The 25,579-nt window shown below is 48.6% G+C and overlaps 1 protein-coding gene across 1 annotated transcript in view; it reads right to left on the minus strand.

Moving 5' to 3' along the window:
• The window catches only part of LOC135881765 (sodium- and chloride-dependent betaine transporter-like), a 90,542-nt gene extending 69,458 nt beyond the window's left edge, over positions 1-21,084 (minus strand). The window contains exons 1-12 of the mRNA XM_065408510.1: positions 20,937-21,084; positions 20,168-20,302; positions 19,265-19,405; positions 17,137-17,151; positions 16,251-16,338; positions 13,774-13,906; positions 10,329-10,463; positions 7,704-7,807; positions 6,530-6,654; positions 5,915-6,027; positions 4,828-4,965; positions 2,514-2,616 (exon numbers count right to left, since the gene is read on the minus strand). Of these exons, the coding sequence (XP_065264582.1) occupies positions 2,514-2,616; positions 4,828-4,965; positions 5,915-6,027; positions 6,530-6,654; positions 7,704-7,807; positions 10,329-10,463; positions 13,774-13,906; positions 16,251-16,338; positions 17,137-17,151; positions 19,265-19,405; positions 20,168-20,302; positions 20,937-21,084 (1,378 nt within the window). The remainder of the gene's footprint in view (positions 1-2,513; positions 2,617-4,827; positions 4,966-5,914; positions 6,028-6,529; positions 6,655-7,703; positions 7,808-10,328; positions 10,464-13,773; positions 13,907-16,250; positions 16,339-17,136; positions 17,152-19,264; positions 19,406-20,167; positions 20,303-20,936) is intronic.
• Positions 21,085-25,579: the final 4,495 nt, after the last annotated feature.

Raw genomic sequence — 25,579 nt, forward strand, 5'->3', positions numbered from 1 at the left:
TCAGCACCTCTTAGAATCATATCTGACTAGGAGCACAGGATTCATCAGACCAGATGGATCATTATGTCCGGTATCTGATGGTCAGTGCTAGTGCTCCGGAGAAAGGGATAACCCATGCAGTTAGCCAGAGGAGTAATGCTCCATGAGGGTGGTGAGGGGGAAACCTTGTTCTTCGTCAATCTTTATATGCAGGAAGGAGCCCAGAGCTGTCGTAGCTGGACACACATTACAGAAATTAGTGAAAGAGTCCCATAAAGGGAGCTACTCTCCTCCCTCCCTCTTACTAAAAAGGGAACAGATCCTGGGGCCCAATCCCTGTGTGACTCTCTATCTCCACCAGGAGAAGGTCTGTTTGAGGGATGCATCCTAAAGGTGAAGCTCCCCAGGCGATCTTGTGGAAGAAAACCCGGGCTGTGTTTAAATTCTAGGGGGGAGGATTCCATTCATTCTATGGCAATGAGATTTCATTCCCCCTATTGCAGGGCTTCTCAAACACTGCCAGGGCATGGACCACATTTACAGACAGACGGCCTCCTGAGCATCACGCCTCCCCGTTCACAATTGCACAGGCCACATCCCTTCCCAACTGTGATCATATAACACCCTGGTGACAACCTCACCAATTGCTCATGTAGAAAAGAATTACTAGCAATGAAGTCAGGGCACTCTTAGCAGTCTTTAATGGGACATAGCAGCTGGGAACGAAGAAGAAAGCCAGCCCTGTTGGGAGCCACTATCCTGCTGAGTGTTAGCATGCTGCGTATTCACAGAATCATAGATATGTGGGGCGGGAAGGGACCTCAAGAGGGCATCGAGTCCAGCCCCTGCTCAGAGGCAGGACCAAGTGAACCTAGACCATCCCTGACAGGAGTTTGTCTAACCTATTCTTAAAAACCTCCAGTGATGGGGATTCCACAACCTCCCTTGGAAGCCTGTTCCAGTGCTTAACTACTATTTATAGTTAGAAAGTTTTTCCTCATATCTAACCTAAATCTCCCTTATTTTACATTAAGCCAATTACGTCTTGTCCGACCTTCAGTGGACCTGGAGAACAATTGATCCCCAACTTCTTTAGAACAGCCCTTAATATATTTGAAGACTGTTCTCAGCTTCCCCCCCCCCCACTCCTGCCCCGTCTTCTTTTCTTAAGACTAAACATGCCCAATTTTGTTTTGTTTTTTTAACATTTCCTCATAGGTCAGGTCAGGACAATACATGTTGTGATTGTAATGGCTTTACTCTAATTTGCACTTGCTGGCTTCATTTCTAAGAGTGTTGAAATGGAGTCAGTAGAAAAAAATGGGGGAGTTGGTTTTAAAAAAAAGTGACTAATGCCAGTTAATGGGTTTTCCCTGCCTATGGGTTGGCAGCACCGATTCTCTGGCTTACACTGCAAAGTATTACAGCAGTGGCGCTAACACAAACACTCATTCCAAGCTTCCCTATTGCCAGCTACTAGGTAGCTTCCTCCTGCCTGTCAGCAAGGCACTGTTACAAGGATTTGAGATTTCAGGTCCACAGCTTTAGTCCTGTAAACAGACCAGGCTGAGTCAAACCCACTGATGGCATTTGCCAAAGGGGAAGCACTAATGTAATTTTTTCCCAGCTCTGAAAACCGAGCGTAGAATAAGTTGATAAGTTTTCAGAGCTCTGGATTTCACGGCTGATGCCCCGATAACATGCTGCAGGGAGCATTCTCCAAACAACAGTGTACACACTGGGATTAACTGTTCCAGAAGAGAGCTCACATACAGTCCTCTCTGCATCAGAGCTGAGATTGAAACCATGAGGACTGTTTTAGATAACCAGAGCAGATACAAGGTGAAGTGATGCCCTAAGACAGCATTTTGAGTGGTCCTGCAATGAATCCATGCTCTGGTTTTTGCATTTGTATAAATCTCTCTCACACAGACACATGCACACACAGAGGGAGCAGGCACAAGCTTTGGGGTCCAACCTTGTTCCTCTTCAAGTCATTGGGAGTTTTCTATTGATTTCACTGGGCGCTAGATCAGACCTTTAATTTCATTTGTAACTGTGGCCAGACACTATGCAAATGAGTTTTATGCATGCTAATTCACAGTGTGTATGTATATGGAATTTCAGGTTAAATAAATTGTCAGGATTAAATTAACAGAAAGACAGAGGGAGATCGCATGACAGGTCAGCCATAAAACGGCAGCCAGTGCCACTCCTACATGGAGAATCCTCTTCTGCTCTAAATGAGCATAGTCTGTGTCAGCCAGAAAGGGCTAGAGGTCCACTGGCAGAACAGCACAGTGCGTGGGAGACAGAACCTATGCCTGAATGAGCAGGAAGACTGAATTCACTTCTCTTCCTGGGAAAATCCCTTTCAAAGCAGAGATAAGAATCATTCCTAGTGTATGGGGACTGAGGAATCCCATGGGTGAACAGATTAAATGGGAAGCACGAGGCATTCCTGCTTTTCCATGGGTCTGACATGGCTATTCCCATCCCTCCCATAGCAGCCTGGGTCCTTGTGTTCCACTTACCATACACCCAGCCAACACAGATGAGTTCAAAAATGGCCAGGAACAGTAGGCACGTACCGCTGGCAGCATAATAATCAAACAGCTGGAAGATGTACATTCCACCCTGTGTCAAGCAGAGAAAGGGGAGACGTGGAGGGCTCAGCAGAAGGGTATGTGCAAGAGAAAATGGAATTTGGACAAATACAAAAGAAGGCTGAGGGACAGGGGAACTGCACACAGAGCAAAGGGGCGTAGGAGGAGGGATCTCTCTCTAGGCCTGTCCACACTAGGAAATTATACTAGGTACCACCAGGCACTAAAATGATGGTCAGGCATGGGGCCAGGATGATGTTTCACAATCATTTCATAGCATGATTTCAGTGTCCACAGAGAACAGGGATTTGGGTTTTTTTTAAACGCTGCTATAGACCATTCTCCCTGGCAAGTTTCTCGCACTGTTTCTGAATGTGGTCCTTGGCTATGTTGAGCTTTGGGCATAAGCCGTAAAGTTTAGATCTAGGTGTGAACTACCCTGAAGTTCAGTATGTTTAGAGGCCAGGTTTCTAGTTCAAGCCCATCTCTACATGTTGCAAGGATCCCAAGCATAGTTGGAAGCCTTATGGAGGCAACGGCCTTTGGCTCTCTGTTGTTCGATAACAATGGACTGAGCATTTGTTCTACTCTCATGAAAGCTATTTGTACAATCTGACTCTCTCTTGTGTTCTCACAACTTGTCTTGACAAGAAAATAGCACCTCCAAGAAAAGAAAAAAGTGGAGTAGATAAAATTATTCAACTCCTTGAATGGCCACTGAGACAGAAGAAAAGCTTTCCTGTTAATCCCACCAAACACAGAGCCAGCTTTGTGCAGTGTTTAGATTATCCCACAGTGATGGGCAATGTGTAAAAGCCCCAGGGAAGTTAGATAGGTCCTGAAGTCCTGATGCAGTTTTCACCCAGTCCTTACTCAGGCAAAACGCCTATTGCCTTCTGCGGGAATTCTCCCAAGTAAAATCTCAACAAGGACCTCTGACTTTTCAGAAGACTGCAGGAATGGCATCTAAGAGAGGTTAAGGGTTGTATCAGATAGCAAGATCCTGCTGTCTCCAGAGTGTGGGGAGCAGCTATCAATGACTTCTTTCCTCTAAATCAGTGGTTCTCAACCAAGGGTACACGTACCTCTGGGGATACTCTGAGGTTTTCCCGGGGGTACATCAACTCATCTAGATATTTGCCTAGTTTTACAACAGGCTACATAAAAAGCACTAGTCAAGTCAGTACAAACTAAAATTTCATACAGATAATGACTTGTTTATAGTGCTCTATATACTATACACTGAAATTTAAGAACAATATTTATATTCCAATTGATTTATTTTATAATTATATGGTAAAAATAAGAACGTAAGCCATTTTTCAGTAACAGCGTGCTGCGACACTTGTGTATTTTTATGTCTGATTTTGTAAGCAAGTAGTTTTTAAGTGAGGTGAAACTTGGGGGTACACAAGACAAATCAGATTTCTGAAAAGGGTACAGTAGTCTGGAAAAGTTGAAAGCCACTGCTCTAACTTAGTCTAGGACCTGCTATCAACAGCCTTCATACCTCTAGTCCTGTTTTCCATGGATGACAGCCAGCCAACTGTGCCTTCCCTTGGAAGGTCTCCACCATGGCAAAGAGTGGCAGCATTCACATCTCACGTGTAGCTCCTCTACTTTTGACCTGAGAGCCATCAGAACTGGAGTTTGGATATAAAGTTCCTTTCAGGTGGCCCTTCCCTGGTGCTAGGTTCAGGGGTAGGCAACCTATGGCACGTGTGCCAAAGGCAGCAATCGAGCTGATTTTCAGTGGCACTCAGACTGCCCGGGTCCTGGCCACTGGTCTGGGGGGCTCTGCATTTTAATTTAATTTTAAATGAAGCTTCTTAAACATTTTAAAAACCTTATTTACTTTACATACAGCAATAGTTTAGTTATATATTATAGACTTATAGAAAGAGACCTTCTAAAAACATTAAATTGTATTACTGGCACGCGAAACCTTACATTAGAGTGAATACATAAAGACTCGGCACACCACTTCTGAAAGGTTGCTGACCCCTGTGCTAGGTTATCTCTGAGACATATCCCAGAGGAAGGCTCAGCTATACAGTATGACAACATCTCAACTGGCACTATATAAGAAAGAAGAACTACTGGTTCTGATATGCACCAGCTAATAAACTAAGCTAAAGAGAGAGAGAGAATAACTAACAGTGTGAAATACAAACTTGCTGCAGATAATACTGCTCCAAACAAGTCCATATCCCTCTCCCCCACCATGTACTTCCCTTCTTACCTCAGTGACTAGCATCAGGCTAAGTAGGTAGCATATGACTGCAACGGCCAGGATCAGCAGCTCCCGGTGCCCTTTCTTCTGGAGAACTTTTGGGTACATGTCAACAATGGCCATCACCAGGCTCTCAACAGAGACGAACTGCAGAAGAATTCATGTCAAGAAACCAAGAACCTAATGTCTCTCTTTCCCTAGCCATCCTCTTTCCCTATTCCATTCTTCCACTCAGGTAGCCTCTCTCCTTTTTCCTACACCTAAAGCATGAACGACTTGGAAACAGGGAGGTATAGCTGCATCTGAGTCCCAAAGGAAGTGGAGTTACCACTGGTGCAACATCAGGAATTGAGCGCCCCAGAGGAGTGACTGGAACCACATCTGGAACTGAGTGAGATTATCCCAAGCCTTCCACCTGGAGTAGGGAGGATGTTCAGGTAAAACAGAAATGACACACGGAACATGGAGACAATAAGGGAATTGCACCTCACCACAAAGAATTATCAAGAAATAAATTGTGTGTCACAAGGAACCACTGTGGTATAAAAGAAGTTACTGCCAGGAAGCAGCTACTCTGGAGCCAGGAGACAGTGAGGGTGCTGCAGGTCACAATTCACACCTGGAATCAAGAACACTCGTAGTACAGTCAGAGCTGCCATCAAACTACAGTTACAGATGGGGCTTGTCACAATACAAAGGGAGTCCTAGTGAACTTAGAGGAGATTGACACAAAATGTGTAGTAAAGTGCCTGGTTCATGAGGGATGACTGCTAGCCCCTAAGGGCAGACTTGGCGGGAAGGACAAAGAAGCATGGCTGCTGGTTGTCACTGGATTGTCAGAGACTTATGCTGGAAGGTACAGGTGCTGCAGGTCACTGTTAAGGAGTAACACCTAACACCAGCTGACTGCTGGGATGTACTGGCCAGCTCTAAGTATGATCATTCTGAAATAGTAACGTGGATGTGTGACAGGTGTTCCAGGTGGCTGAGAGACACATCACCATTTCCCACCCACGAGTTATGATCTACATGAGGCTCTCAAACATGTGACAGACACATTGGAGTTAGAGGGAAAGAGGAGGGTTATTTACTGTACCTGGCTGTCCAGTCCCAGAAAGATCAGCATAAGGAAGAATAGGCAGGACCAGAGCTGAGACACAGGCATCATCATTACAGCCTTTGGATACGCAATGAATGCTAGGCCCGGACCTGCCAATCAGATAGCTGAGTAAGGATGAGGTTTCCCCAACAACACAACCCAGCAACACAGAGACCAGTTTGATGTGCTGTTTAAAAAACTTAGCCTGCCAAGACCTCACTTCCCCAGAATGTATCGTGCAATGGTCACTGACACACGGGATAATAACTGCTGACATGGGCTGAGCGGCTGGTTTTGGAAAGAAGAATCAGGGATTTCAAAACAACAGGGAATGCAGCTCTGCTTCTGGACAGTGGCACTAAGTGCATCAGGATAGCAGAGAATAAAGCAGTGGTTCTGGATGACAGGGCCTCTGAGTCCGCAGAATAGGCAGAGGCTGTTCTGGGCAACTGGACTGGGGACACTAGCAATTACAGAGGATGTACCTTGGTTCAAGGTAGCAGCACTGCTAACCTCATGGGTTGGCTTCATATTCAAAGGTGTCAATTCCTAAAAAGTCCACCCATGTTTTAAGTTTTCCTTTTGGCCCTGCCACATTTAGAAAGCACCTACCTGACTCGGCCACTTCTGAAATGGGCACGCCCTGTTCTTGTGCCATGAAGCCCAGCACAGAGAAGATAGCAAAGCCGGCCACAAAGCTGGTGGCACTATTCAGGAAACATAGCATGAAGCAGTCCCTGTTGGGGCAGAACCAAAGAGAGAGAGAGAGACGGCATTGTTTTCCTCTGCAAATTTACCACTTTGGGCAATTGCTTTTGTGCTCAGCTTTCTGAATGGGATATGATTCCATGCACTTGCTTACACTAACACTAGCCTGAGACTCCTCCAGAGGCCAGCAGCCCAAAACAGAACTCGGCAGCCTACAGCCTTGACCCATGGCACTACAAGAACTACATGATTATACTTGGCAATAAAAATGACGGAGGGCTACAGCCATATATTGTAAGCAGGATGCCCCAGTGAAGTCACTAGGGACTTGGCACAACAAGGGGCAGCAGGAATAATCATATGAGGGTAGAGCAATGGAACAAATACTGAGAGAAAAAGGATCCTTAAATAACAAGGGATCCAAAGCCCTCTGAAACCAATAGAAAGACTCCCATTGACTTGAATGGGCTGGGGATCAGGCCTGAGAGGAAAAGGGAACTAGAAGCAATAAGCACTGGATGAAAAAGAACCTGACATGCCAGACAAACCTTTCTGTTGCTCTTTCTGATCGAATTAAAACACACACAGGGTGCACTAAAGGGGCTGGGATTTTAATAAGGCATTTGATGCCATGGGGCAGATTCTCCTCTTCTTTAGACCACTGGGAATCTGGTGTAATTCCCCCAAGATCAGACCCAGGTAACTGAACTGAATTTGGCCACATGCATTACTAAATCTTATTTCCACATCAGATAACATTTTACAATACCCATATCAACTCAACAATGGCACCTCCAGGACTCCCGTGCCCCCTCTCCCTGCCCAGATGGAAGAGTGCCACCGGCAGAGCCACCAAAGGCATTTCTTGTAGCCCCTGGGTTTTCCTGGGTAGTCTCCTATCCAATCGCTGAGCCCTGCTTAGCTTGTAAGAGCTGACAAGAGCATAGGACGAAATGGCATGGGCCCCGCTCCTGATTTCGAAGCAGTGAGTGCCACAGCTCCAACCACATTCTGCTCGGCTGCTCACACGGCCCTCAGCCGGATGTGAGAGGGAGAGAGAGGCACAGGCTGCTCCTACCTGTAACAGTTGTTATTGTACTTGTTGTAGCTGCCCAAGGCTGTCAGGCACCCCTGGCAGATAGCATAAGAGAAGAAGATCTGAGTGCCTGCATCCATCCACACCTAGAACAGAAAAGGACAGAGATTTCCAGCCACGGCTAAGGAAATAAATGGTAAAGTCCTGTCAGGGTACACGCACTTCAGGGCAGCAGTCTGTCAGACATGGAGAAATCCACATCAGGCAGAGAAGGGAAGAATCCATACAGGGTGTGACGTGTCTCTGGATTGATTGTCCCAGCTTGGGGGACTGGAGTGAAGATTCCACCATGAAAAGGGAGGATTTTCCTTCTGGACCCCAACGGCTTCTCTCAAATAATCCAAGGAAGAATGGATCTGAGTGGGGAAGGGAGAGTGATTTTTAGCCCTCAGACAGGGGCAGTCAATAGGCAGACCGTGGGCCAAATCTGGACTGCCAGACACTTCTGAACGGACCGCAAAATCTTTGTATTTGCTTATTATCATCATTATTGTTATTGGGGTGTGAAAATATTTCTCTGGAGTCTGGACCTGGACTATACCTTGACCAGGAAATTTGGACCTTGACAAAAAGTAATTGACTATCCCTGCCCTAGGGTGTCTGTTGCATAATCTGTCCTTCACCAGCTACCCTGATGGAGGGCATATTCTAAGAGGGCTGTCATCATCCGTTCCCCCGAGGCAGTGATTCAGGGGGCTAGATCAATCCCAAACACCATTCATTTTTTCTAAGCTAAAGGGCACGGAGAATGTACAGAGAGGGTGCATGGGGATGTGACATGGTATAAAGACTGTACCAGCACAAGTTGGAGATCACTTAGCTGCTTGGGAGTGAAAAAACCAATAGTATCTCACAAAGCCATCCCAAACAAGTGCCAATAAAACCTTTATATGACACCACACCACCCGGTATTCCCTACACATGAGGGTGGAGGAAGATCAGGACAATGGGAGCAGCCAGGAGATATTGGGTTCATAGTATCTCATCACCACCATGGTTTTCATTAACTCATCCCAGCACCCATCGAGAGCAGCAGAGTTTGTTGTTTATTTCAGCCTTCAGCCGCTGGCTCCTCCTCCACTTCACTGTATTGATAGCACTTTCTCTCACACCGTGTGATGCTAGTGTACAGAGCCACAAAGATGGTCTGCAGTGCTCAGAATCTTCCACACAGCCAGGGAATGATATTAGTAGCAAGTTAGCAGCCAGGAAGGAACACCTTGTCCAGTATCCTTGCTGTACCCTAAACGGTGCCCAGCAGGCTTCCAAGTGGCTGCAAATTGGCAGGCCTTCAAATACAGGCAGCCAGCCACTGCTGTTTGAATTAACTGAGATCCCTCATGGATCCAGACCTACAGATTCACCCAGGAACCTTCCCCGCTTGTCTCCTTCCCCCTCTTGTCCCCCCTACCCCCATTATAATCAAGGTCCAACCTTCTCCACAGCAAACTGGACTCAAATCCTGCAGCAAGGTGTCTGGCTCCTGCAGCTCTCCCACGTGGCAGACCAGAAATTTCATATCAACTTAATTTAGATTAGAAAATGGAGGCTTTTAATGAATTAACTGAACACGAAAGAACACTCAACCCGTGTTGTTTATTTTCATATTAAAATTCCATTTAATTTAGGCTGTCTCCATGTTTTCAACATGTCACCGATTTTTGTGTTGACAAGACATAACTGCATCTGAAAGTCATCGGGGGAAGCTGGAGGTGTTAGCAACTGGGTAAGGAGCAGTTGGGCCTTTTGCCATCTGGGAAGATGCGGGAGACAGTTTGAGATGTGGGAAAAGCACATTAGCTGATTGCTTCTGCTACAATAATCAGCAGTGAAATAATTAACGTTTAAATACCCTCCGTTAGGTCTCAGAATTAACACCCCATTGGGATGCATGGAACAATAGTTTGGAGATCTGCAAACTCAGGGAACTAACACTGAATGCAAGTTACACAGTTTCAAGCTTTTCCCCCCCATACGGATAAGGGCTAGAAACAATGTTTTTTAAATTAAAGCCAAGATTCTGGAGCACAATTCTGCAAGAAGGTGCTGATTTCACAGCAAATGCCAGAAATGCCGAATCTCAGAATAAACGGGCTCCTGTTTATAAAAACTGACCATTTGTAGCTCCAATAGTTACCTACACACCTACTGCAGTTTGTCTTATACTAGGAAGCTTGTCTCCCTGAGGAAGCTCCAGCCTCTTCCAAGAAAAGCTCAAGCTGGGCCAGAGAGCATGCAGAGAGAGGTTTTTTCTCCATTTGTTCATCATCATTTCACTTAAGGCTCAACAAAACCATCTGTCATATACTGAATATTTCATAGATGCTTCTGCATTTGCCAAGCCCCTAAATGGGAATGACCTAACACATCCATATGTTTAAAATACACTGACAAAAAGGTTATATTTGTGCTGGGCTGAGATTCCCCCATCAACCCTTTTAAAGAGGCCTCAGTATTGTGTCGGTCTCTTAGGGGAGGGAAGTCCAACCTGATCTAGATAGCAGTCAGTTAAGGCCTGATCCTGCGAGGTGCTGAACCCCTGCTTTTCCCATCACCACTTTGTTGGAGTCTCTCCACACCTCACAGTATCAGGCTGTATTCACTCACCTGTGGGTCTGCAAGCCTGGAAATGTCTGGCCTCAGGTAGAACATGATCCCCTCAGCAGCACCAGGCAGGGTGACCCCTCGAATCAGCAAGACAAAAAGCATCAAGTAGGGAAATGTGGCAGTGAAGTAAACAACCTGGAAGCAGAGAGAAGGATAAAAACGAGCTGTTGTCACCCTATAGATTATACATCCAAAGCAAATCCCCTAACTCTATTATTAACAACACCTGAGTCTTTAAATCCCCAAAGCCTCTGCTTTCACTGAATTCTAATTAAAGGTCATGAAAATATTTCTATTCATGGCCAAGATTTCCAAAAGTGAGCAGTGAATTTGAGGGGGACAAGGCAGCAATTTTCAAAGCGTGATTGCTTACCACACTGAAAAATTTAGCCTCCTTAAGGCATCTCAACTTTAATCTGAGAGCCCCCAAAATCTTGATGTATTTTTGAAAGCCTTGACCACAGTTTTGTAAAGCCCTCCTGTCCTCTCTTTTGTGTGGGAAATGAAATGCATTGGTTTAGGGAACGGTTTGAGCAGAATGAATCATTCGTCAAGCCCCTTTTTCTGCTTATGGAATTGAATATCAGTGAGCAAGCTGCAATTTCCCTAAATGTATTCATTATTCAGATTCATTCAAATAATATCCTTTTGAATTTTTGTTCACACTATGGATCGATCGTAAATATTCAAACGTCAAACTGTGTTATTGACTGTGATTGGTCAAATAAGTCAGATGGTGCTGTTTCTGTTCCCTGATTGGAGGAGCACACAAGCACTGCTGACACTGAAATTTGTCTCTGAAATTCACATTTTGTGAACATTTATGCTAGTAAACCAGATTTATTCGAAGTATGAGGAAAGTAAACACAAAAGGAACACAAATGTGGCCAAAGTGAACTGGTTTTGAAAAACCACTCATTCAGACTTTTCATATGAATTATTCTCCCAGCTCTAGGATCTGGTACCGGGCCTTTAAGTATTGACTATGAAAAATTAACTTTCAGTCAAGAGTTGACTTCCTGTTGACTACAAAGTTCTGTAGACGATCTCTGAAAATAATCTTACACCACTGCAAATATTAAACCAAGGTATGTACTTCTTAAGAGATTCTGTGATCTCTCTACTGCTTGTTCATAATATGTCAAAACACAACTTTTTCTGGCAGTAAGAAACAGAGCAGAACAGTTAAATTACTTGACAGCATCCCATCAGATTATTAGATTTTAAGGCAGAAAGGACCATTATGATCATCTAATCTGACCTCATGGGTAGCACAGGCCATAGAATTTCACACAGCAATTTCTGCATTAAGCCCATAACTTCTGACTGAGCTAGAAAATTTATTGTAGAAAAACATCTAGGCTTGTTTAAAGACTTGGAATGATGGAGAATCCACCACATTCCTAGGTAAATTGCTCCAATGGTTAATTACTTTCACTGTTAAACATTTGCACCTTATTTCTAGTCTGAATTGGTCAAACTTCAGCTGCCAACCGTGGGACTTTGCTAGATTAAGGAGCAATCTACTGTCAGAAATATTCTGCCCATGTAAATACTTATGACTGATCAAGTCACCTCTTAACATTCTCTTTGTTAAGATAAATAGATTGAACTTTCTTTAGTCTCTCACTGTCAGTAGTTATGGTTGGAAAAATTTTGATCAAACTATTTTTGCCCATCAAAATATGCAGATTTGTCAAAACCAAAATTTTTAATGGAAAAGGGTCAGTTTCCACAAATTGGTACTCAAAATGTTTTGTATATAAAGTTTTACAATTGCCAACATGACAAATTCTGGCTTACCAGTTCAAAACAATTTTAGGTTTAGAAAACTAAACTAATGGAAGTAAAAAAAAAAAAAAAGTTGAAATCTTGTAAGAGAAATGAAACATTGCAAAATTATTGAAACTAGAAGTTTCAATTGACCCAAATTGAATTATTATTATTTTTTGATTTTCAGTTTGTGAAAATTTTTAATATTTTGACCTTTTGTCCTGATTCAGGATGGGAAAGTTTTTTGAAATCTCAAAAGTTTCCACAGGACAGGAAAACCGTTTCCAGGTTGGCTTTAACTGCAAGACAGATTTTCCAGGCATCAGATCATTCTTGTAGCTCTTCTGAATCCTTTCCAATTTTTCAACATCATTTTAAAGTATCTTTTTAAATCCGCATGTTTACACTTCAGTATTTGATTGTTTTCTGAAGTGCAAAGAGAGAAGAGTGGAGAGGAGACATGGGTTTTAATTGAGTCCCCTGGGTCTCCACACATATGCAGCAAGCAGGAGAGAGCAACTCAGTACATTTCCATTAAAGGCAAAGAGTCTTGCAGGCTCCACACATGCCCATCTGAGAGTTAAACCAAGGAGCACAGTGGTAAAAAGGTTGTAAATATGGGAGATGAAGACAGCCCTGTGGACTCAGCAGCTCATTGACACAGAACTAAAGAGATGTGTCTATTGTGAAGGATGCGTCCCAATACCTGTACCAGGAAAAGCTGAGAGTAGTGGGAGCTTCATGGATGGAGAGAGAGCAAATAGTGGGAAACATCTTTTATGGAAGAAGGGGATTGAAGAAACTGGCCACTCACCCCTCAGCGATTGTCACAGGTCCTCTAGAATGTGCAAGACCAACCCTGAGTAGTATAACCCACCCTCACCACTGCTTAGGGGGTTCTACTTCAGCCCTGCACCATTGAACCCCGAGTGGCTTCTTTAAGCCTCCCATGTGAAATATGTTATGCTCATCCAATCCAGGAATAGAAACAATAACATGTGACTTATGCAATCACAACCAGCCAGCCCAGCTCAAATTTTCAGTATCAAGTGTGGAATGCTCACAGCAGCGCCCTGTTTGTGAGCAATCCATTGAGTTAAAGAAAAAAGACAGAAACCCCCAAACTGAGCAATTACAAATAATGAGGAAGTGGAAGGTAACCGCAATGAACCCCCTAAGGAGATTATTTCTAGTGGGATATTCACTCAGCTCTGGTGTTTAATTATTATTGGTGATTGGAGATTTGACATTAAAACAGGTGAATGGTGCAAAAGCCACCAGACCACTTGGGGACTGTGCATCAGCAGCAACTGGATGATTGTGTGTTGCTAATGGTGAAGCAGCGTCTTTCACAAGGTTTCCCCATTACAGTGGACCATGCTGGGCTAGGACTTCACCGTTTCTTCTAAGATCTTTCCCTTGTCTCCCCTCTGATTGACTGACTTTCTTTGCTCTTCTCATAATGGACTAAATTCAGACCCAGCATAAGCAGCTGCGACTTCAATGCAGTGGCTCCCACCCATGCCAATCCAAGTATGGCCCTATGTCTTGTGTGTTCCCTGCCTCCTTTCTTCTTCTCTCTGTATCATGGAGAAGGCTAAGAAGGGGGGAAAGAGATATAATGGCAGCTAGGAGGAGGTTTAGGGACTAAGGGGACAGAGTTTGCTCTTACTTTGCCTGTGGACTTGACTCCTTTCCAGATGCAGAAGTAGCAGATGACCCAGGCGAGCAGGAGGCAGAGAGCCAGCTCCCAGCGCACAGTGCCCAGATTGTGAATACCGTCTGTGAGCCCCAGGGCTCGCTTCCTGCCAGTGCAGGAGGCGAGAGAAAGGTTAACATCCCAGACTTGACTCTTCCAGCTGCCCCCCGCCCAGAGTTTTCATACACATCCCATAGCGCAGCTGCCCAATCTCCCCCATCACTCCTGCTTCCAGTCACCCTAGCCCTGACAGCATTACTGTATTCTTGGTCACCACAATGCCTTAGGTGTTTCTGGGATCCCCTCGCAGCCTGGCCCCTGCAGTTCCACCTCACCCTTTAGTCAGCCTGGGCTCTCCAACTCTCCCAAAGCCCTCAATAGCCCCACTGCAGCCCCCAACCATTCACAGCACAGTCACTCCCGATCTCACATCACTGCCAACCTTTTGGCTGCCTCGCAGGCCACACTCAATCAGCAGCCTCCCCTGCAGCCCCCCGGTATCATCAATGGCTCCTAATCACCTGCTGGCTACTTTCTTTCCTCCAACCACCCCATGTTCTATGGCTCTCTCCAGGAACCCTTATGGTTATGGCCCTCAATCATCCCTACAGGTTCCCCTCAGCACCCAGACTCCCTAAGGCTATGTCTACATGATGAGCGGGGGAGCGGGGTGATTCCCACTTCACCCAGCCATACTCGCCCTCACACTCACCTGAGTTAGCACACTGACAATAGCAGTGTAGCCGTGGTAGCATGGGCAGGGGTGGCTTGTGCTAGCAGCCCCCACTACGTACCCATGGAGTTCAGGAGGTTTGTACTCAGGGCATCTAGCACGGTGCTGTCTCTGCCCATGCTACCATGGCTACACTACTATTTCTACTCTTTTACGCATGTTAGCTCGGATGAGAGCTGGCATCAGTATATCTACAAGAGCTGGGACCACACACCCCCGTTCATAGTGTAGACATAGCATAACGGGGACCATGTGAGAACTGACCACCATGTCCAGACAGTTCCCCTGCAGCCTCTCACTACCCTAATAGCTATGACAACTCTATGTCCTCCCGGCCAACCCCCCCCCCCCCCCCGCCAGAACTCTAGGGGCTCCCTTCTGGCCGGCAACGTTGTACTGAAATCACAATGGTTTTTGTAGCTATTGGTGGATGGGCCCAGGGCACGGGAGCCTGACACTGAAGTCCCAGCTCTCCCTCTGGCTCATCCTTTTGCATTCGACAAGTCACTTCACCAATGGGGAAGCTGAGACACAGCAAAGAAAAACCAGCAGCTGGCCCGTGCCAGCTGACTCAGGCTCGTGGGGGTTGGGCTGTGGGGCTGTTTCACTGCAATGTAGATTCCTGAGCTCGGGCTGCAGCCCAGAATCAGGGACCCTCCCACCCGGCAGGGTTCTAGAACCCAGGCTCCAGCCCAAGCCTGGACGTCTACACAGCAATGAAACAGCCCCGCAAGCCCGAGTCGCCTGGCACAGGACAGCCGTGAGTGTCTAGTTGCTGTGTAGACATACCCAGACAGGCTAAGTGGGATAATGGATACTGATCACCTTTGCAAAGCACTTTGAAAGTGATGGATGAAAACGTGCTATTGTGATTGAGCCCCTGATTCCCACTTGCTTCCCGTGACTTTCCTAGATTGGGAGGGGGCACGGTTGTGAGTGCGAGTCCTTACAATTACAACTCCCATATTGTTCACGCCCCTTGAGGGCCAGTGCTGGATGATTCCCTACAGTGTATTCTGCAGCATTTCTCCTTTCAGGACTCCTCTCGGGTGCTACGTCTGTTTGCCCTCTGGGTGGTTTCACGGGGTGCATTAGGTACCCAGCCGTAAAGAATCACAGAAAAAGTTGCTTTCCTCTAACACTGAACAAAGAACTCAATTAGAATAAGGGAAAAAGCTACTTTGTCTCTTCCTGCTTCACTGCAGAGCATCTTTGCAGAATCTCTTCCAGCCCCCTCCCACCTGGCCTCCTGCTCTAGATAGATCATCACACTTGGTGTGCGTACATGCGTGCCCGCTGGGTGTCTGTCAGGGCGGCCCTGCCAACATGTGTTCAGGCCCTGTGTATCCACAACCTGCGGGTGCTGAGTGCATCTGCCATGTCAGAAAGAATGTGTCCATGTGCGTATGTGCATGTGTTCTCGGTAAGGGTCTATGTCTGACCTCTGGGGCTGTGTGGTGCATGGGGTGAGACAGCGTGTGTCTTGGGAGTGCCCACGTGCCCCATGGAATTCTGTCAGTCATTGTGCCCAGTCAGTATGCAAGTTTGCATGTGCAGTGAGTGTGCTCATGTGCCCCAGGATGTGCAATGTGCCATAGGTCTGGGCTCCGAGATGTGGCACTTGCACATCTTTTTTGGCCTTACAGAGACTCCATTTGGAGTATTCACACTGCTGTGACCGCTTGAGGAGAGAAGAGTGTGAAACCGGGGTACGTACTCCCAGAACTCAGTTACTGGGGACGTGGCATTAGCAGGCGCTGTCCAGTTCTCCACGTTAGAGTGATTCAGAAAGTCCACGCTGCGATCTACAAAGGAGGAAGCAAGTCGGTGAGCCCGGAGAATTCTCATGTTTCTCAGCCTTTGTGCTCTCTCCCGCCTCCTCCCTGTTCACTCCAGCTGCACACAAACACTTCACACTGCCCTGTAAAACTTCACTCTCCCTCCACCCCTGGCAGAATCCTAGTCCAGGAACAGCCAGAGGGATGGGAGAAGTGGAGGCTCCCTACTGAATAGAACCCAGATGGCTGTGGAATGCAGGGTACTGTGGGGCAGCGACTATGGTTACCCAGGCTGGGAAGTTACTTAATGTTAAGAGATAGCTCAGAGAGGCATTTCCCTGGCTTTCCCCACAAATAAAGCTCTGCTTCTGGAGCTACAGGAGTTCGATCTCCCTTTGGGGAAGGCAGTGACCCCTGTCAGGGGTATGGCCAGGGAAGGACTGTGAGTTGACTGAACATGGAGAGGGGAACATTCATAGATCCACAGATTCCACGGCCAGAAGGGACCACTGCGACCAGCCAGTCTGGCTTCCTGGATGACACAGGCCATAGACCTTCCCCAAAATAATCCCCCGCGCAAATCTTTCAGAAAAACATCCAACCTTGATTTGAGACTTTAAGAGTTTTGCCAGGAAAGCTTATTTTACTCAGGGAACGAGGGGGGGGGGGCGGGGTGAGCTGGAATAAGCTATACTGGAAAAAGCACAATTTTGCCAGTATAAGCTGCAACCACATGAGACATGCTTTACCTGTACAGTACATGGTGCAGCTATCTCGACAGTGCACTCCTAGCAGAGACCTGGCCTGAGTGAGCCAAAGACTGACTGAACAAACAGTTCTCTGCTGTGACGGAGGCTGGCCCAGATGCTTGAGGGTCTGAGGTGCAGTGAGTGGGTTGTGCTGTACCCCGTTACACTAGATAAGGGCAGTGCCAGCTCCAGTGAAAAGCTCTTTCCATGGCTTAGAGTGGGGTGAGGACTCCAGACTAAAGCTGGTCTGAAAATGGGCTTTTTTTGCTGCTGAAAATTTTGAATTTCCCATGAAAAATCGAAAACCAAAACATTTTGATTTGGAAATGCTGCCATAGAGTTGTAGTTTGGATGCCGCATGCTACCGCTATGAGCTGAGTTCCCTGGTCAGACTACCTAACCCATGATGCACCATGGTCTCTCCTCATGGTGTCAGGAGGCTGTTGCATCCTGGCCATGGTGCATCATGGGAGAAGTAGTCTAGCTGGGGAGCCCAGCCCATATCGAAGAATGGACACATGAGCAGAGCTGGATTTCCCATTAGGCATAGTAGGCATGTGACTAGGGGCACCTAAAAATTCAATTTTTGCCAGATCCCAGCAGGGGTGGGGCCAGAGTCAGCTGAGCGAGAGATGGCCCCATGCAGCCCTGCTGGATCGCTCCTCGCTCAGCCCAGCAGACACAGTCACCTCCCAGTGGGACTGATGAGTGCAGTCGGGGGGCAGAGCAGGTCTCTGGCAGGGTTGTGGAGAGGCTCTGGGTAGTGGGGGGTTTGTGGAGGGGCGCTGGGCAGTGGGGGGTGCGGGAGGTATATGTGTGTTGGGGCAGTGCGGGGTCTGTGGTCAGGGCCGGCTCCAGGCACCAGCGCAGCAAGCAGGTGCTTGGGGCGGCCAAGGGGAAGGGGAGGCACGTCCAGCTCTTCGGCGGCAATTCGGCAGTGGGTTCCTCGGTCCCACTCAGAGGGAAGGACCTGCCACTGAAGTGCCCCCAAAGAAGAAAGCGGCGCGGTGGAGCTGCCGCTGAAGTGCCGAAGTGCCGCCGTTCTCGATCGCGGCTTTTTTTTCCCCACCGCTTGTGGCGGCAAAAACCCTGGAGCCGGCCCTGTCTGTGGTGGAGGGGGTTGGATGGCGGGATGCCTAAAAGTTAAAAGTGGCAGTACCCCCACTGCCCGCAATGGTTAGGTGCTCCGAGCCACTGTGGGGATACCCCACAGTTCCCGTCTGCTGCCAGGCAGCGGGGACCCCTGGAGCTCCCGTCCAGGGGCGGATAAGGGGTTTGTGGGGCTCTGGGCCAGAGCAAGTGGGGGACACTCCCCACCCCTTACACCTGCAGTCCCTCCCACCCCCACTCCTGCTGGGGAAATGGGGTCAGAGCACAGGGGCTTGCTCTGCCTCCCCCCTCATCCCGCTACTCATGCTGGGGAGAGGGGTCAGGGTGCGGGGGGCTTCTCTCGCTCCCCATCAAGAGCGCCGGGTGGGGGGGGGGGGAGTGGGACAAGCCCCCGCACCCTGACCCCGCTCCCGGGCAGGAGTGCCGGGGCGGGCAGTGGAACAGGTCAGGGCACCGGAGTGCCCATTTTTCCGGGAGCCCCCAGTTGACCAGGACCCCTGGGCATGGGCCCTGTTGGCCCAGTGGCTAATCTGCCACAGCTCCCAGCTGCTGCGGGTGGCTGGGGATCACCCCACAGCTCCCGGATGCTGCCTGGCAACGGGGGCCCCGGATCCGAGCTGCCACAAATGGTGGGGGGACCTTGCTGCTCCTGGCTGCCGTGGGGGGAGGCCCCCACTGATCCCAGCCTCCGGAGGCAGTGGGGGGCCCCGGAGCGCCAAGTCACGGGTGGCAGGAGACTCTGGAGCTCCGAGCCCCTGCGGGCGGGGGTGGGGAGCTCCGAGCCAGAGGGCCCCGCAGCTGCCCAGACACCAGGGAAGGTGTGCGGACCCTGCCTAGGAGCATGCAAGGTGTAAATCCAGCCCTGCACATGAGGAAACCAAACAACACCCATTTGGCCCACAACTACATATTGAAATCAAAATATTTTAGTTTTCAGCTGAATATTTCAATGAAAATTCAAAATTTTCCACATAAAGCAAACAGTGCAAAAAAATGTGTTTAATCAAATACCCAATTTCTGTCAAAAAGCAGTTTTGATGGAAAGTTTTCAAACCCAGATCCTCTTTCCAGAAGCAGACTAGCTGAAGTTGTACCTGAGTTCCAAGGATTATTACAGGTGGCCCAGGGAAGCACAGCAGTAAAGGAGCTGAACAGGTAGAAGATAACCCAAGATAGGATGACAATGTAGTAGATATTCAGATAGGATTCGATGACTTGTGAGGCATAACCAATTCCTAAGAGGGAAAGTGACAGGGGTTAGGAAATGGCCCCCCAGGCTAGCCCCAAATATATCAGACTTTAGCTTCAAATAGTGCCATAGGCCACATCCCACTGGAGTTGTGGGCAGGGCAGATTAATGAGCAATTTGGTTCACCAAAGAATCCTGTAAGACTCAGGTTGAGGGTGGGAGATCCAGATGTGGTTCATCATGGTGGAGAAATCAGAAATAAAAAGGGTTTTCACTGCTAACTACATCCCATGCCCAAAGAATGGGGCCAGAGCAAAAGCATAGGGTCAGGAAGGTGGTGGAATCTCCATCCTTATTGGTTTTTAAAGCCCAGCTTGACAAAGCCCTGGCTGGGATGATTTAGTTGTGGTTGGTCCTGTTTTGAGCAGGGGGTAGGACTAGATGACCTCCTGAGGTCTCTTCCAACTCTAATCTTCTATGATTCTAGGAGGTAGCTTCTAATCCTGGCCCTGCGAATATCAGCAAATGCCAATCTGAGCAAATCACTTAATCATTCTGTGCTTCAGTTTCCCTTTCTGTAAAATGGGGATCATAAAACTTCAGGATAGTTGTGAGGTTAATTCTCTGCGGTTTTAAAGTAGAGCTGTCCAGAAAACAAGAATTCCATTTCACAAAAAAGTCCAGGTTTTATCATTTGTTTTTGTTCTGCTTCAGAACAAGAACTAGACCTTTTGAAACTTTTCACACAAAAACCCATGAGACCCAGAAATTACCATCGTGGACCCGAGAAAGCCATTCATTGACTCACCTTCAAAGAGAGGGCAGATCTTCCTCCAGGCGGTGACCCCTCCGTGGCTGGTGTACTGTCCTAGTGCTGTCTCCAGGAAGAACATGGGGATCCCACAGGTGAAGACGAAGATGAGGTAGGGGATAAAGAAGGCACCTGCAGAGAGAGAGAGAGAGTGGGTAGCAAATGGAGGAATCTTTACTACTCGACATTATCATAATCACCCATTACCAGGTACACTAACAAGCGAGATGTACCATCAAGGCTCAGGTAAACACCCTTGAATGTAAATGTCTATCTGAACTAAATGGACCTGGTGGGCCTGCAAAACTGTGCAGATCTTGCCAGGGCCGCCCAGAGGATTCAGGGGGCCTGGGGCAAAGCAATTTCGGGGGCCCCTTCCATAAAAAAAAGTTGCAATACTATAGAATACTATATTCTTTTGGGGGCCCCTGCGGGGCCCAGGGCCTGGGGAAAATTGCCCCTCTGGGCGGCCCTGGATCTTGCAAGAGAACAGCCTCTCGGCTTTCTTCTTCTTGTCCTGGAAATACCACAAGCACCCCCGTCCTCATGCTATTTCAGCACTTCTGCGTCTGGTCCTGGCCAGAACCTGGAAGAGCAGAATGGCAAGAAGACAAAAAAAGACACAGAAAATAAACGTTGACTATACTTTTCAGCCCTTAAAACTGGTATGAGCAAAGGTTTGGGAAGATAAGAGGAAATCTTATTGTATCCAAACTGGGTCCTCCTGGGCCAACATCTCACACAGACTGGGCTTTTATGGACTTACCACGTCCATTTTTGTAACAGAGATAAGGGAATCTCCAGACATTGCCCAGGCCGATGATCTTCCCAGACATGGAGAGCATAAACTCCATTTTATTATTCCACTGGTCTCTTGGCTCCATTTCTGGCTTCTCCTTTTCGAGCCGCACCATGCCCCCATGGGGCTCAGCTCCACAGCTGCTTTACTTTCCAAGGCCCAACAGAGCAGGGGAAACTGGGAGGGAAAACAGAACACAGACTGTAAGAAGCTGTTACAGGACACACAGGTGAAATGAGCCTGGAAGGGACTCAGCCACCCAACTGGACACATTCGTATTGTTGTGACAGAAGCCTCAGCTCAGGGCAATTCCCAGCGTAGTCCAGGGAAACTCCATCTGAGAACTAGCTGCACCATGGAAGGGGCTGTTTCTTAGAAGATGGAAGCAAATTGAGTCATCAGCTGAAACGGAATCCTGGCCCCACCTTCATCTCCACCTCCCTTTGACTAGACCCACCTCATCCCCATCCTCTTATTCCCAATAGCCTCCCTGTCACTGATGACAAAACCTTTTTAAAATCTCCGGATATAATTTTATGACCAATAATTCCAGGAAAGGGAAAAGCAATCAAAGTAAATGCTGTGGGGAGATACATTGATCAAAACATCTATGGGGATCAGGAAGAATTCCCTCAGAGTGCGCAATATTGTACAATTGACCAGGTGAATTACAGGGTGTTTGCCTTCCTCTCGAGTAACATATCTGATACTGGCCACTGTCAGAGGCAGGATAGTGAATTTGCTGGATCAAGTGTCTAAACAAGTATGGAAAATCCTATTGTCCTATTTCCAGACATTGCCAGGAGTCCTGAATTACTATTTTTTGACCCACTAGCCAACAAAGCTTTTTACATCATAGCATGTCATGGGATCAGAATGTAAACACACTCCTTTGACCTAAGTCTCCCTCAATAACAAGAGAAAAAAATGATTACCTACCTTTACTAACTGTTGTTCTTCGAGATGTGTTGCTCATGTCCATCCCATTCTAGGTGTGCATGTGCCCATGTGCGTGGACGTCAGAGATTTTTGCCTTAGCGGTACCTGTAGGGCCCGGGAGGGGATTTGGGGAAGGAGTCCAATGGGGGATGGAATGGGGGCGGGGCAGGGGTGGACTCAGGGCGGGGCCGGAGGTGGCCGAGCACCCACCGGCGACAGGAAAAGTGGCACCTATGCGTCTAGGGCGGCTCCAATGTGAGCGTCCTGATCTCGGACACCCTACAGGCCGAAGTTATAACAACCAAGAAAGAGACCTAGCAGGAGGGGGCAGGAAGCCAAGGGTTCGAAGTTGGGGGCACAAGAGCCTGGACAGCACAAGATTCAGGTCCCAAGGGGGGAACCGGGTCTCGTACATGCGGGTAAAGGCGCTACAACCCCTTCAGGAAGCTCCCCGTCATGGGATGGGTGAAGACTGACCCGCCTCGAAGCAGAGGGTGGAAAGCCAAAATGGCCGCCAAGTGTACCTTGATCGAAGTTAGCGACAGTCTCTGGTGCAGTAAATAGTCCAGGATGTCCTGCAGTGAGGCCTCATCTCCACGAATGTGTTGGTCCGTGGCCCAACACATGAACTGCTTCCACTTTGCCACATATTTAGCCCTGGTGGATGGTTTTCTGCTGCCCAGCAAGACCTGCTGGACACCAGCGGAACACCCCCATTCATCCACACTCAGCCATGCAGCAGCCAAGCCATCAAGTGCAGCGACTCCAGGTTCGGATGCAGCAGGTTGCCGTAGTTCTGTGAAGCAGATCCGGTCAAAGATGTCCGACAGGGAGCCCTTGTCCCTGCCCTGCAGAGAACAGAACACATGGCACTTCCAGTTCTGTCTGAATGCGAACAGGTCCACCTGGGGAGTCTCCCACCTGCAGAAGATCAGACTGACCACCCCTGGATGAAGCAACCATTCGTGACGAGACAAGAAGGTCCTGCTGAGGCGATCTGCCAGGAAGTTCTTGGCTCCAGGCAGGTGGATGGCTCCGCCCTGCTTGTTGATGTAGTACATTGCGGCTGTATTGTCCGTCAGGACCTGCATCACCCTGCCCTTCAGGTGGGGCAAAAATGCCTGGCAGGCCAGGCAAACCACTTTCAGCTCCCTGATGTTGATATGAAGGGCCAGATCGCTGTGAAGCCAGTGGCCCTGGGTGCTGAGCTCACCCAGATGGGCTCCCCAGCCCAGGTCTGACGCGTCTGAAACCAAGGTAAGCGACGGAGATGGGGACACAAAGGGAACCCTCTGCAACACCAACTCCCGATCCAGCCACCAGTCCAAGGACGAAGGACGTGGCTCTGCACCGTGACCACTCGGTCCAGGGCGTGTGTGCTGGGAATATAGACTGAGGCTAGCCATGCCTGCAGAGGTTGTAGATGAAGATGGGCATGGTGGACCACGCATGTGCACATGCCCATGTGGCCCATCAATTTCAGGCACATGTGGGCTGTGGTAAGCGGATGGCTCTAAATGTGGGCAATCAAGTCCGACATGGCCTGGAAGCATGCCTCTGGAAGGAAGGCCCTGGCTCGCGTGAAGTCGAGAACTGCTCCGATAAACAATATGTGTTGGACTGGCATTAACATGGACTTTTCTATGTTTATTAACAAGCCCAGATCGTCGCAGATGGATCGCACCAGGTCGAGGCTCCATTGGACCTACCCCAGAGACCTGCCCTTGATGAGCCAGTTGTCGAGATACAGGAAGATCTGGACCCCCTGACGTCTCAGGGAAGTTTCTACCGGCACCACACATTTCATGAACACCCGGGGGGCTAAGGACAGGCCAAAGGGTAACACCATGAACTTGAAGTAACACCCGGCCACTATGAAGCGCGGGAAGTGCCTGTGGCCCGGGAATATGGAGACATGAAAGTAAGCGTCCTTTAAGTCGAGAGCGGCATGCCAGTCCCACGGATCCAGGGAGGGGATGATGGAGGCCAGGGAGCCCATACGGAACTTCAACTTCTTGAAAGACTTGTTGAGGCCACACAGGTCCAGGGTGGGCCCGAGGCCTCCTTTGGCCTTCGGGATTAGGAAGTAGCGGAAGTAGAATCATCTTCCTTCCATGTCCCAAGGAACTCCTCCACAGCCTCCAAGCCTAGGAGCTTCTCTACTTCCTGAATGAGGAGCTGCTCGTGAGAAGGGTCCCTGAAGAGGGACGAGAAAATGAGGGGTGGGGGGGGCGGGAAGGGAGGGCGGCCATGAACTGCAGGGTATTGCCCCGAGTCACTATGTCCAGGACCCAGAGATCCAATGAAACCCGTGACCAGACCAAGCGGTAGGGGGAAAGGCAGTTGAGGAAAAGGCACAGGAGGGCAGGGATCTGGGACCCCAAAACAGTTGAGGAAAGGCCTGGACCCTAATCCCTGAATAAGGACCCTAGATCTCCCACCAAACCTTTCCAAATATTTGCCCCTGCTCTCTGCCCAACTCCCCCCTCCCAACCCTTCTGCTGTATTATCCCACTTCTCGCCAGGTATCCGTTTCATTATAGTTCTTCTCTACAGCAGGGATTTTTTTTCTCACTGCCTTCAGCTGCCGTTTGCCGAGGACGATTGGGGCGACGGGGTGATATCAGTTTGGGAGAGTGCTTTCTTTCCAGTGAGACCAGCTGGTTGCCTCCTTCCTTTCCCCAGGGAACACTCACAGTCAGAATGAGAAATGGGTGAGGAAAAGTCGACTGAACACTGTTGGAGACCAGAGTCCGTCCCTTCCTTCCTGGTCCCATGGGTGCAGAGCGCTTTCAGCTCCCATCAAGTTCAACAAGAGTTAAGGCTGCTCAGTACCCGGCAGCACTGGGCCCACATGGCCCCAGCCCAGATTTGTTTTACTGCTCTTTAGCTCATCTTGGACAGGCAGCTGTTCCCACTTCTCCGCTAAAATGCCCTCTTTGCTGCCAGATCCCAGAGGTTTGCACCCCTGCTATAGGCCATCACCACACCAGGAGGTTGCTGGGACTCACATACCAGAAGAGAAACCTATCTCATGGAACTTCTTGCTCAAGGTCCTTAACGATGGCTGCGACCCTCGGAGCAGCTCAAGGGAACTCCGGGCCAGAGGAGCACATACTGGAAAGCCCTGGCGCTGACAGGAGAGCTTTGAGCCCCTCCTGCCACATGCCCTCCTCCCTATGACTTGCCCCACACAGTTTCCCATTACCAATATTGACAAGTGGCTAATGAGCTTTGAGCTCACGTCTGATCAAATCAACGCTCCGCACGTCAGGGGGCTCAGACTCCGCTGGAAAAAAACACATGTTCCTATGGAAGTAGCCTGGAGAGAAAAGGATTCAAGGACATGGACACATGGGATGGGGGTGGGGAGGGAGAGCAAGCCAGGGCTCATCGTTCTAACAGGCAGGGAGCAGGCAGGTCCATGATAAGAAGGGGGGGTGGATGAATGGGATGCAAAGGGTTCCCTAAAGACACTGGGGCTGGTGCAGTCCCGTTGGGCTGGCTGTAGCATAGCCGAAGAGGAGGTGGGGGTGAGGTCAACAATGCAGGCACTATAGCTAGTGCTGGCTCTAGGCACTTGCATGCCCCATGGTTGGAGTGGTGCTCTCCAGATCCCAGGGGCCCTCAGAGGATGTGGCACTCAAGGTGGGTGTAGTTCTCATGGTCTT

This window comes from Emys orbicularis, chromosome 1 (genome assembly GCF_028017835.1).
Source record: "Emys orbicularis isolate rEmyOrb1 chromosome 1, rEmyOrb1.hap1, whole genome shotgun sequence".
NCBI lineage: Eukaryota > Metazoa > Chordata > Testudines > Emydidae > Emys > Emys orbicularis.